The sequence below is a fragment of the Clupea harengus genome, chromosome 10 (assembly GCF_900700415.2).
Source record: "Clupea harengus chromosome 10, Ch_v2.0.2, whole genome shotgun sequence".
Lineage (NCBI taxonomy): Eukaryota > Metazoa > Chordata > Actinopteri > Clupeiformes > Clupeidae > Clupea > Clupea harengus.
This window is the reverse complement of record NC_045161.1, coordinates 22,823,589-22,837,522: the sequence shown is the minus strand read 5'-3', so window position 1 is coordinate 22,837,522 and position 13,934 is coordinate 22,823,589. Positions and strand designations below refer to the sequence as shown.

General features: G+C 47.4%; 1 protein-coding gene across 10 annotated transcripts in view; it reads right to left on the bottom strand.

The window, feature by feature from the left end:
• Positions 1-13,934, bottom strand: part of celf5a (cugbp, Elav-like family member 5a) — a 175,238-nt gene that overhangs the window by 22,856 nt on the left and 138,448 nt on the right. For 6 of the 10 annotated variants that reach the window (XM_031574428.2, XM_031574430.2, XM_031574431.2 and 3 more), the window contains exons 4-5: positions 5,184-5,312; positions 3,899-3,978 (exon numbers count right to left, since the gene is read on the bottom strand). In XM_031574428.2, the coding sequence (XP_031430288.1) occupies positions 3,899-3,978; positions 5,184-5,312 (209 nt within the window). The remainder of the gene's footprint in view (positions 1-3,898; positions 3,979-5,183; positions 5,313-13,934) is intronic. The other 4 variants (XM_031574429.2, XM_031574432.2, XM_031574425.2 and 1 more) reach the window with 1 other exon arrangement.

Here is a 13,934-nt window from a genome sequence, read left to right as displayed (position 1 = left end):
TTCTCCTCCCGTTCCTTTGATTTTCATCTGGCTGTTCACATATCAGTGAGTGAAGCAGGCTGCTGCTTCTGCTGCAGAGAGAAGTGGATGAACTATGAAGTAAAACTCTCATTAAAATTTAAGCTGCCAAGTGTCAGGAGAATTCCCACAGGCCTGGAGCTTCGAGAGTGGATTCAGGAAAGGGGAGTAAAAAGTGTGGGAATAAAACGTGCAGCTGTTCTGCAGAGGAAAAGAGTGGGGCAAGAATAAAGGAAGAGAGAGAGAGAGAGAGGCTCAGAATCAAAGGGAGGTCTGGTCTGTCTCTTTACGAGAGTCCCGTTGCAGGGGCACCTTGGTGCCTATCCAAGCCGCGGACCCATGTGTGAACGGCACAAGATAAAGCTGCAAACTAAGCCATATATTTCACATTACTCTAACGCTACACATCTGTCTCCGCACATTACTCCAGAATAAGGTAATAAGGTTGGATTATCCAGCGCCTGTCGTCATCTTATATAAGTGCCTGCGACTCCTAAAACCTGTAACGGACCAAAGTGTCACCGGGGCGAGTGCCTCGGCGGTGTCCCTGTCTCCACCTCTTTGTCACAGGAACAAAGACCTTGTCTGCCGAGGCTCCCTCTGGACCTTATTACCGCCAGGCTGAGCAGGGATGTGATCAGCGCCCCAAAGCTGCATTGTGATCACTTACACAGCGGTAGTGACAACGGTGGCGTAGCAAATGTGTAAATAACCTATGCTAATGTTTCTTTTGCGGAAAAAAAAAAGTGGCGGATTAATTTATTTGAACCTGTTTGTGTAAAATGCTTAGGGAGGCTGAGCTCAAAGAGCATACACATTTAAAAGCTGAGCTTGCAATAAGCTCATTGGGTGAAATTAAGATCATAATATTTCACAGGCTGCGTGACACATAGCACACCTTACATGTAGGCGTAGAAAAGAAAAGAAATATATATATATAATGCATTTTCATACTATCAGATCAGCACTTTCTCGTGTCGTGTCCGCAAATGAAAATGTAGTTATCCTCCATGGGGGGACAATGAAGCGGCCTCGTTTCTCTCCTGCATGCAGATCTCAATATCAGATAGCCGGGGAGCGGCTTGGTTTTGGTCCGAGGCGTTTCCTAAGGGTTTGCGCTCAGGAACCGAGGCAGATTGTAGACAGGTTGTCTACAAAAGGCCCAATGGGTCTGATCCACACCCTCTCTCCTTGTTATTCAGTCCTGGGAGGACCCCTCCTTACAAGGGCCTCCCGGATCCTGGCAATTTGCTTTACAGCTTGGCCGTTTAAATTTTTAATTGTGGATCACCCAAAGACCTTGTGTGAGGTCTGCCGAGGAGACGGTGAGCGGTGCGTGTGCAGAATGTTGAACCTGTCAAGACCTCTCATCTGACCCGTCATCACACACACACACACACACACATGCCCCACCCCCTCTCTACGCACACACACACACACACACACACACACACACACCAAACGCAAATATATTCGCCCCTAAGCCCTGCGAGCTGGAAAATAAGATCAGTCAGTGGCTGCATAGGCACATGACAGAGAGAGATGGAGAAGGGAACACTAGGCACAAGCATGCATGCATATATACATACATACATACATTGTATAGATTAATAGTGTATCTATAATTTAAATCTATACAATGAACAGAGGTATTTGGTTGTGCTAGGATAAACCAGACATCATATATTAGAAAAATACATTGTTGATATAGTGTTTACATTTGGCACCTGGGGATGCTCTATCCATTGCTGCAGCTGGCCTTCCTATAACCCACAAACCAGAACTACTGAAGAGCGATGCTATTCTTCTTCTTTTTGTTTAGCTATGTAGCACATGTGCGACTGAGAAACACAGCTCTCATATGGGTTACTATGCCCTGTGACATCGCATCGCTAGCTTTTGTTGGCCTTCTTGTAACGCACAGAAGAAAACCACTGGAGTCGAATGATACTCGAATACTTATTTTTAGATATTTAGCACACATTCCATTGAGAGAAGTCCTCATATGGGTTAGTGTGTTCCGAAACAAGAGTGCTTTATTCCCTTTGGTGCTACGGTTGTTTTATTTTCCCCCTCAGGCCGGAAACTGAAATGATGTTGTACTGCGTGGCTAGTTCCAGCGCTTGTCTCTAAGCTGGCCTGTCCAGGGCCAATGGCCGGTCCTCTGAACCAGGGGAGAGAGGAGAGGGAGAGCATCCCGGGTCAGAACCCTGTGTGCCGGAGATGAGATGCTGATATGATTTTTATAATCAATTTAGCAGATAAGGAGATGAATCCTGTCCAGTCACACACTCCTCTGTCTCCATCTCTTCTCTGACTAGTTGTCCTCACGCTGTACCTCTCCCTCTCTATCTTATTCTTCTCCTTCTCTCTCTCCCTTATTTTTCTCCCTCTCAATTTTCCTCCCTCTCACTCTCTCTCTCTGTTATTCTCCCACTCTCTCTCTCTCATTTTCCCCTATCTCCCTTCTCTTCTCTCTTATTCTCCCTCTCTCTCTCTCTCTCCCCCTCTCTCTCTCTTATTCTCCCTCTCTCTCTCTCCCCTCCCTCTTATTCTCCCTCTCTCTCTTATTCTCCTCTCTGTCTCTCTCTCTCTTATTCTCCCTCTCTCTCTCTCCCCCTCTCTCTCTTATTCTCCCTCTCTCTCTCACTCTCACTCTTCTCCCGCTTATACGCAAATGAATAATTCACCAGCCGATGTGGTGAAAGGTGAAGTAAACAAGTCTATTGCCTAATATCCCGGGAGGCTGAGGGGGGTGGGGTGGGGGGTTTGAGAAGAGGAGTGAGGGGAGAGCAGGATAGAGAGATGTGGAGAGATGGGGGGGGGGGAGGAGAGGAGAAGAGCAGGGACTCCTAATGCGCCATTGCTCAGGGGCCTGCACACTGTCCCGGAGTCATTTGCACTTATATTGACCTCAAGGTTGCGCCAAAACTAATGACACAGCCAGCCTCTGCTGCCTCCTGTTTACCCTCGCACCGCCGCCCATAAATAACACGCTCGCTCACGTGGGCCCGCAACACACACTTCAGAAGGTTCACGGGCTCCGTCGCTCGCTCCCTCGCTCCCTCGCTCTCTCCTATCTCTCTCTCTCTCTCCTTCTCTGTCCTCTTCTCACTCTATCTTTCTTTTCTTTTCTCTTTCAATATGCATCACACTTCTTCTTCTTCTTGTGTATTTCTTTCCATCTGCCTCTCTATCTTTCTTCTTCCCCTCTCTCTCTCTCTCTCTCTTCTCTCTCTCTCTCTCTCTCTCTGTCTGTGTGTGCTGCAGGACTCAGAAAGACAAAGGGAACCCTGAATGCAGAGGGCACTTCAAACCTTTGAATAATGCGTTCTGCCCTGCTTCTGGGGTCAGCATGAGTCAGCCTTGTGATGCACAATGAGGAAGCTTTGTGGGCCCGCACAGTGGCTAAGTAAAGGCCTCGCAAAAGGAACCACAAAGAGACTTCGTATAGAAATTCACCTATTCAGCCGACACTCTATAAACTGGAAGCATCTGCACACACAATACATAAACCTCCCGGATTGATTTGCTTGGGTGAATTTGGATGATGGTTTGGAGTTGGACCTGTTTGCTTCTGTCTAGGGCTTTGTTTGAATGGGAAAGATATATTGGAGCTGTGTGGCATTACAAAAGAGGTATTTATACAGATGTTTTTATAAGTGTTTGTTTCTGCAGTATGTTTAAAATGAGGAAAATGGAGAGAGAGGGGAGAGAACGAATGGGAGAGAGAAAGAGCAGGACAGAAAGAGAGAGAGAGAGAGAGAGAGAGAATAAAAGAAGAGAGACAGAAAGAGATGGAGAGAGGTAGAGGGTGAGATGTGTTTGTGTGTTTTGCATGTGAAGCTGGGCGTATCCAGGCGATGTGAAGGGTACTCACTGGCATGGTCTGGCTGCCGTGCAGGGCGCTGATTGCAGACTGAGCTTCGGCGTGTGTGGAGAACTTTACAAAGGCACAGCCTGAAACACACACACACACAAACACACACACACACACACACACACACACACACACACAGAGAGAGAGATCCACACAGGGTGCCATTATTAAACAATGTGAGGAGAAGCTCGTCAAAACATGGCAGGAGGCGAGGCGAGACTACCCCCCCTGCCCCCCCTGCACAGCATGCTGTTCCACCCCAGGCTCCGGATGCTGGAGGCTCTTGTACAGATTGCACCGATGAAGCAGAAAAACCACACTATTTAGCACCGCACGTCTATCTATACATATTAAACACAAAACGTGCTGTACTTCATACTGTTCACATTCATTATGCAGCCACTCATTTTTACAGGCCCTGAGGGGAAAAAATAGGTGATCAACTTAATGCATGAGTCCCAAACTGTGCATCTGAGGAGAACCTGCAGAGTGTGAAACAATATTCAATAAAGTTCTGATCTATTCCAGCATCGAGAGGGTTTTATTCTTTGAAATGCACATGTTCTGATTGTTATGCATCTTAAGAGTAATGGTACAGAAAGATAGATGATTTGTTTTGGGGAAGGAGGGGTGGGGGGGGGGGGGTAGATCAGTGGAGATGTAACATGACAATACACGAGAGAGCTGGTCCAACTGAACCTCGAGCTCTTGCCTTGTTTTATCACGGAGGATGTCTGTATTGTTTTGACATGAAAATGTTTTACTCGTAAATTTCATTTGAAAGCAGATTCAGGGAGCGAGTCCCTCAGCCCCAGGAATCATTTCACAAACAGGCTCACAAACAGGCTCAAACAGGCTCAAACAGGCGAGAGTAAGCACTGGCTGGAGAGATGCACTCGACCCTCTGCAGACTGCTGCATGTCTGCACATATTGGTTTCTTACTTTGTTGCCAGTTGTATTGGTAGATGCAGTGTTGATTTGCTGATAAATGTACTCTCAGTGTGTACAGCAATGTGTGTGTGTGTGTGTGTGTGTGTGTGTGTGTGTGTGTGTGTGTGTGTGTGTGTGTGTGCGTGTGTGTGTGTGTGTGTGTTTGTGTGTGTTTGTTTTGAAATTCAAAGTCCATTGAGGAATGGATAACATATTTTTTCACGGTACAATTTAAAATTGTATGCCTCTTCTACTACTTTTTTAATTCTTGACTCTTGCACTTACAGGAAGTAAGTCTACCTAAGTAAGTATTCTTACAGCACCAACAGGAAGTAAGTCTACCTGTCCTCCTACCTTTACTGTTTCCGTCAGGACCTCTCAGCACGGTGCACTCCTCGATGACTCCGTAGGGCTCAAAGAGACGGTACACGTCCTCCTCAGTCTGCTGCTTGTTCAGCATCCCCACGAAGAGCTTCCTGTCTTCTGGAACAAAAGAAACAGACATGTGATGAACTCGCCGCTAATTTCACCTGACCCCCCCCCCCCCCGCATCTCCCCCATCAACGCCCCCCCCACCACACCACACACACACATACACACTCACACACACACCTGCACTGCTCAGCCCAATCAGACCTGACCAATCGCCGGACATGGAATCCTATTACAGAGAGTAGTACTCGGTGTTCTGTGGCCGGTACATGGAGATGGCAACTGTATTTGTCTGCCCCATTTAGCTCCTGGAGTTGAGTCAGAGAGCACCGTTCCCATGCCAAGTCTGCTCATTTTCATCTCTAAGATAATTGGGTCTGCTGCTCCCGCTGAAACTGCCGCCGTCGCTGCCGCTGCGCTCAGGCCTGGGGAAGGCCTGGGGTTGTGTGAGTGAAGCGCTACGCTTGGGCCCCCCCCAGGTAACGGCGAGAGACGCAGCCTGTGAAGAAGCGGGGGTCTCTCAGATCCGTGCGCGTGAACGCAGTCTTTAGGCGTTCCTTCAGCAACCGCTGCTGCTGACCTACAATTTTACTGAATGCAGGCTATTTATTTTTCAATCTTTTTTCCTCCCCTCAGACTATGCTTAATTGCTGCTGATCCAGTAGTTTCAGTACAGGCAAAGAAATATTTCAGCGCTCTTCGCTGAACAATAGCACTGTTCGGCTGCCTGGGGAATGCTGACTTCTCAGTAAGTATAGTATTGAACCATGTCAAAGGAAGTGGGTCTTACCTTGACCTGATATGCTGCATTAATGGATGTTTGTGTGTGTGTCAGAGTCTGTGTGTATGTGTGTGTGTGTGTGTGTGTGTGTGTGTGTGTAGGTGCCTCTCTCAATCCCTCTCTGTTTATGGCAGTGTGTGTATACGTGTGTGTCTTGTGAGTAATGTCATGTTAACAGAAAACTACACCGCCTTAAAGCCGTGCAGCGGAACACAAAGACTCTTGTGCGCCGACTAACCTCCCCGGCTCTGGTGGCGGCTGCCTGCTCGTCAGGCTCCTCTCTCTGCCTTCCTGTGTGTTTCCTCCGTGCACACAGAGATGACCCGCACCCGGCTGATATTAACCCACACGGGTGACTGGGATGGCAGGCCCCCCGAGCACGCCCCCCGAGCACGCCCCCCCACCCCCCCCAAACATCCCCGCGTGCTGGATGCTGCTCGTGATGCACCTTTAAAATAATCACGAGTGTCAGAGCGCTGTCTAGGGACGGAGCGGTCCTGCCGCCCGGGCCTTTATTGTTTGTGGCAGGATCAGAGGGTACGTATCAAAATAAAGGCGATTCATTGTGACATCTGTCACGCTGGATTGGAGAGCATTTATCTGCAAAAAAGGGAAAGCCCTGAACTGGAAAATAAAAGGCCAAGATGGTTCCATGTTTTTTTTTTTCAACCCCCCCCCCCCCGAGGGGGATATGAATTCTTAGGTGGGGTATTGGTGTTCATGTGCAAATCTATGCACTCACTCTCTCTCTCTCTCTGTTTCTCTCTGTCTCTCTCTCTCTCTCTCTGTCTCATTCACTCACCCACATCCACTGGTATATTCAGCTTTTCTGGCCTCTTTTATGCTACTTATGGTTTCTTAGCCCGTGGAGCTTGTGGCTCAGTGCACTCCGGGGTGCATGATGTGAATCTGACTAGCAGGACTAATGCATGAGGCTGACCTATATGAATTTCATGTGCGCTCTCAGATATTCATACTGTCCCCAGACCTCCAGTACTGCCTCTTAAAAACATAACACTGCAGCCATCCGAACTCTGATAGATCGCACTCCAGGAAATCAGCCTTTAGCTGAATAAAGCAATATTGCACCCTATCACGGATAAACCGATACTGTGTATCAGAATGCTTCGGGCCAGAGGATGCTAATTAGAAGCGCGCTAACACATTACCTAAGCTCGTGCTCCTGTGGGCTGTGCTCACTGAAATACTAAGACTGGCTGGAGAGAAATGCTTGTATGAAGTTCTAGTGTTATTTTTTTCCTTAATTTCTTCATTGGCGTGAAACACGTGTGTTTCCGAAGAAAAACTGAAATAATACATGACGGCGCACGTGTCAGCTCATCATCATCTCCAAGACCCTCACAGCGACTGCGACTGTTCACGCTGATTAGCAGGAGCTTCCGGAACGAAGCGTCATCTCCAGGCCTGAGTTATGGCTCGTGGACATAGCCCTTTGACATGAAGCAGATTCTTCTTTAGCTTAGACCTCACACACACACAACACACACACACACTCACTCACACGCATACACACAAACACACACACTTTCAATAATTAATGTGCAGTATGGGGGAAGCCCCAGTTGATGGTAGCCTCTGTCTTATCATGGCTACTAGATGTTACCCTTACAAACACAAAGAGTACAAATCTAGCATTGTGTATAATTTAAACCAATAATTGAATGCTCATCATCATACTAGTGTTACTCTAAGTTGCAGTAGTAGTAGTAGTACTAGCAGTAGTAATAGTTGCTGTTATGGTGATGGAGATTTTTTTCCCCCACATAGTTACTACCTAAAAAGATGTTACTTCTCTGCTACTACCTTACATAGCAAATGTGTAGCCTGCATGTCTAATTATACGGCTTCCCTTCTCTGCTCATCCCAGCGTAGAGATTCCTCATCAGGTCCTGCATTTGAATATTATTTTGACACTGTTTACTCCGCGCTTCATTACTATATCCAATGTTCAAGGTTTCTTTAAAAAAAAGAGAGAGAGAAAAAGGACCCTTTGAAAAAAAATGTGCATCATTCTTATTCATTGCCGACTAAAACATTTGCGAGTTATAGCAGTTCGCCTCCTTATTAAATCCCAGGGGTGGCTATATTTGACAGTGAAACAGATAAGGCGTCCTCTGAATAGCAATTGGATATATCTCAGACTCTCAGAGGCCGCTAGCTCCCGCTGCCGGGGCGAGCCTTCCAGTGTGGCTTTCTAAAAAATGCATCCTGTGCAGGGGCTTGCATAAGAGCCTGTGTGTGTGAGTGTGTGTGTGTGTGTGTGTGTGTGTGTGTGTGTGTGTGTCTGTGCAGGGGCTTGCATAAGAGCCTGTAGCTTCTGATAAGGCAGGATGGATGAAGGAGGAATGCCACTGGAGTTGGTAAATCACTGTCCTGTGTGGGGAGGGCTACAGGGGTGTGTGTGAGTGTGTGTGTGTGTGTGTGTGTGTGTGTGTGTGTGTGTGTGTGGCTGTGTGTGTGTGTGTGTGTGTGTGATGAGTGTGTGTGTGTGTGTGTGTGTGTGTGTGTGTGTGTGTGTGTGTGTGTGTGTGTGTGTACTGGGAGGGGGGGGGGGATCAAACAGTGAATCTTATAGCAGCCAGTCTGTTCTTTTTTTCAGGCAAATGCAATGAGCAGTAGGAGTACAGACAGAGAGAAAAGGAAGGCTCACACCAGAGAGAACGATGAGAGCGAGAGAGCGAGAGAGCGAGAGAAATGGGCTGGTTGCTATGACAACTACTCATACAGCAGGCTGTCAGTCATGTTTCATTGGTGCTGGGGATAAAGGGGTGGGGGGTGGGAGAGGTGGGGAGGGGGGTGGGGTCATCTTCCCGTCCGCTCCTCGCAGTTCGAGTGTGAATTCCGCTGTCAGCCTCCGAGATAAGGGCAAATTATGAACAGTATTAGCATCCAGATAAAAGGAAAAATAATGAATGGATACATTTATTAAAACAAATTATGGAGCTTTGCAGCCAGGGCCATACTGCACGGAGACCGTCTACGTCCACTCATTTGGTAGTGGATAAGAGATGGGCACAGATAGACCGCGTTATTGCTGATATCTCCCTCTTTCTCCGCCCCAACTCTGAGCTTGAGTCTGTAGGCTCCCCATCTCCCTTTATGTGGGTTTCCACGGTGATACAATAACTGTGGGAGCAAACAATGCACCTCCGTAGAGCAACAAAAACAACAACAAGGCCGTACAGACCCAATGAAAAAAAAAGAGAGAAAGATTTTAATAAACCGCCAGAGAGATCAGAATGCTTAGCCAGTAGAATTTAATCCATTTAATTACATACATTATATATATAGCTGTGTCTGCAATACTGAGAGATCAGCTAGTTGTATAAGCTCTGGGCTCGAGACGCTAGTTCGTGCTATGTGTTGTGTGTTGGTGTGTCTGCTGCGGAGAGGAGAGAAGAGAAGAGAAGAGAACGGAAGAGACGAGAAGAGAGGAGAAGAGAAGAGAGAGAAGAGCAGGCATTGGCAGTGAACGCTGAACAGCACTAAGAGACTCAACGTTGCCAGATCTCACCCGGAATAATTGGTCCCTTTTTTTTGTGCCTCGCGTGTTTCCAGTTGAGGGGATAGGGTAGGTATGTGTTGGTGTTACAGACTTGGAACAACCTCTAAGGATTCTTTGGGGTTTACTTTAAGCTATATTTTGCTTACTTTTTTGTTTAAAACTACAGAACAAAGTTTTATGTTATACACTGATCTAACTATATTCAGACGGCAGAGTCCACAGAGGATTTCTTATCTGAAAGCAGCTCTGCCTCGTTCTTGGGAAAGTGAAAGTATTTTTTTTTGGTTCACTCTCGATTGTGTCCGTGTTGTCAGAAACAACATTTTAACATATCTTGCACTTCCTGTGGACAAAGCCTGCGACTCTCTAAATTAGCCGTAATAAGGGTTCCACCTGCTGACAATTATGCTAAAAACTCACACGGAAAGGTCCAGAAAAAGGAACACCTCCTTCATTTCATTCCATCGCCTATGAACAGAGCCTCTTTCCATGAGTTGGTGATTGGCCACTTCTGACCCAGCAACAGCACAGAGCCTGCAGCGCGCACCTCCACGTCTGCCGTTTGCTCCGGGTTTCATCATCATCCCCGGCGCGTGTGACAGCCTCCTATTCGGTTGGCGTGGCGACGGGGTCTGCGTTAAAGTCATCACGAGCATGAATGCCAGGAAGTGGCCTTCTCAGTGCCTGTGATAAGAGAGCGAGCCGCATTGGTGCGGAGCATCCTTCAGCTAAACTGCCCTCGGGGAAGCGTTAGGGACACACACTGCTTCAGCACGCCAGTCTTTTACTCGGCAAACCAGCCCACAGAGGTCCCTGACCACTTTATTGCTAACCCATTTACACACTCACTCACACGCACACACAAATACACATATAGAAACACTCACAGATACAGACACACACGCACACACACAAACTGTTAAATACCAAGCTACCGGTACTCTCCCATCCCATTAAACAAGATATGGTAAAAATTACAGAAAGTAGGGTAGTAGCTAAGGTGTTTTATTCCTTTTGGTTTTGTTTGTGTAGTCTTTCTTGGTATCCTTGCCTTTTTCCACACAATACTGGCTGGGGTGACCCCGTGTGGTTTGTGTGAATGCAATGGCGTAAGAGTCACTTATCTTAGTTTGGCTACAGGTGGTAAGTCGGGTCCAAACAAAAGAGAAAGCGAACACAAAAACCCACTTGCTGTGGAGCCACGCTGACCCACCTCGCTCAGAAAAGCCCCCCTTTCTGTTGTACCCCAACACCGTCCTTATTTGGCCATTCAAAGGAACAACCTCAAACAGTCTCTACACCACCGCCATTTTCCAGCACAGGTTTCCATCATTGCAGTTAAAGGGATAGCCCCACCCCCAATGAGGGACCGTCAGCTGCACACGCACGTAAGAATGCTGCAGGTGCCAGTAATTCATTAAACAAAGAAATAAACAAAATATAAATGCATGTAAGTGTACTCATGTAATCATGTTTGTGTATGTAACAAAACTTACGCACACATTCATGGAGACACATTTTCACAACATGTTCTGAGTCAGTGCACTTCTCCCAAACACACACACACACACACACACACACACACACACACACATTTTCACAACATGTTCTGAGTCAGTGCACTTCTCCCAAACACACACCTAAGTGTGGGAGAGGGTATGGTAACTGTTGCATCAGCCCACACAATGCGCCCTGCCACACAGGCCAGACACAGCCACAGGCACAGGCCAGACATGGAGGCCACAAACCACAAATGGGGGGGTGGAGGTGGGGTTGTTCCCTCCAGCATGACACATGCTTCACATTTCACAGTTCCATCGTAAATGCTGGAGAAATTCCCTCCGAAATTCTCTGTGAGTGTATATGTACTGTATGTGTGTGTGTGTGTGTGCGTGTGTGTGTGCGCGATGACAGAACCTGATATATATAACGCATTACACCATCTGTTTTTATTTGCCTGGTCTATCTAATGATTTCACAGCCTCCCGCAGAATACCTGCACTGTGGCTTCACAATAAGCCCTTAAAAAAAAACAGCCCAACAGTATTTTACATTTACAGAGTACCTACCGCTGGACCGGACCGCATCCTGTCATAATCTCTTAGATGCTCTGTGAGTGTTTCAGGCAAAGTAATGTTACGGTGCCCGCCCCGTACAGCTCTAAATTTGCAGCGAGAAAAAGAATAAAGGCAGAAATTGCTTAAAATATTTTATCTCCACCGTACATGTCACGACAAATTTACGCTCAATATGATAACAAACGTGAAATATGACTCGCTGCCACGTGTGGGACTCCACATATTATTCTGCCGGCCATAAATCCTGAAACTGCTGTGCAACGTCTACGCGCATGGTATATAAACATTTACAATATTGCAGTGCTATTTATATTGTCTGCCTTCGTAATGCCATTTGCGGGGCCTTTTGGCATCAGTTACGAGAACGATTTTTTTTCTTTCCTCTCCCCTCCTTCATTCCCAGTCCTGGTGTTTGTATTCTATCCCGGCCACTCCTCCTATACAGTAACAGCTTTTACCTTCGGCGCTATTTAACGGCGCTCCTGCCTGTTTCTTAATTATTTTCTCATCGGTCCGTTGACACTGATTCATGAGGGTGGAGGTGAAACACACACGCTCGCCACCCCACCCCCACCCCCACCCTCTGCACTCCACTGCCCCAGGCCCCCCCACACGCACAAGCACCCCCACTCACGTGCCCCCTGCCTCGACCCCCCCGCCACCCCCCCTGCTCCAGATCGCCTCTCCTGGCCTCTCCCTCCTGTTACCCTGTGATGATCTCAGAGGGGCTAATGAGATACCTTCATGCAGCAGTTGCTCTCAAGTAATTAACTCCCCCCCCCGACACACACACACACATACACACATACACACAAACACACACACAGACACACACACACACACACACACACACATACACATACACAGACAAACACACAGACAAACACACACACACACACACACACACACACACACACACACACACACACACACACATAGACACACACGCCCGACCCCATCCCTTTTCGAAGGACTGAATTGACTCCGGCGAGATACAACAAACTTCATTAAACAGCAGCACCAAACAGGCATTAGGTGTAATATGCTGCCTTGTGCACGGCTCATAAGAGAAAGGCCAAGACCACTCTCTGTCCCGCTGGGATTTCAGCTCCTTCTAGCAGCAATGAGCTCCGGCTGCACTCCGACTCAAGAGGGAGGGTGGAGGACCCGGAGAGAGTGAGAGAAAATGAAGAAAAAAAGAGAAGAGAAAGAAGAGAGGAGGAAGAGAGAGAGAAAAAAGAAAAAGCAGACTGACAGAGCCAGACATAAATTACAGCTTCAACTCGCTCTGAGAGGAGAGCAGAGGTGGCAGGGAAAAAAAGAAGGAATGGAGCGGAGTAGCGTTAGCGAGTGTTAGCTTCTCTCTCCTTCTCTCTCCGTGTGGGAGCGGAGCGTTTCGCCACCGGCTGCGTTCGCCCGGAGAGGCGGGAGGCCCGTCAGGAGGCCACAGAGGCCACACCATGCGTCAGCCATGCCAGCTCCACGTGGGCAGGCCGTGGGTGAAATGGGTTCGTCATGGCAACGACCTCCGTGGGCCCAGACCTTGACGAAGGTAGAATATGTATCTGCCAAACGTATTATACACAAGCTGCTGAAAAACTGCCGAGTAAACAGTCACGGGCCAGAAAAAGTGCTGCATAAGGCGAACGCGCAAATACATAAATATATCCCTAAGCCTTAAGAGCATGTGCAGTTTATTTCTGTAAATTTCATAATACCTGCTCAGCTTGCTTTTTTCATTTACAGGTATAAGCGTGCTAAAGACTGAAACTAGTGCTGTGGTCTGAAAACAGTTAACTGTGATTTCCTCACCTAGCTGTTTGTCTGCATTGGTGTGCTGTATTGGAAAAATGGGTGTTAATGTTCCGGTTGCAGGGAAGAGACTGCCTGCTGTTCACTTTGGCAGCCCACTGTCAACGCTCTTTACAGCGCACATAATGGATTTCTGCAAGTGCTAAAAACCTTTTACACACGCAAAGCATACAGAGCCGCTCCCCGAGGAAGAGACAGCTAAAACGCCATTGACCAGGTGTCACAGTCACTTTTTGTTTGGTCCCAACCATTCAGCAGCCATGTTACAGAAAAGGTCAATCTTGGCTAGATGGTTTTTGTTGTGGTTTGAGCAGAAGAGATAATCAGAAGCCTTCACTATCGAAACAATACCAAGACTATCAACATAAGCCAAGACTTATCATTATGAAACTGTTCAATTCTTCACAAAGTACAGATGCACCTTCAATCCAAATTTAGGCTAAACTACTTGCACATATTAGCCGCTTGTACGTGCC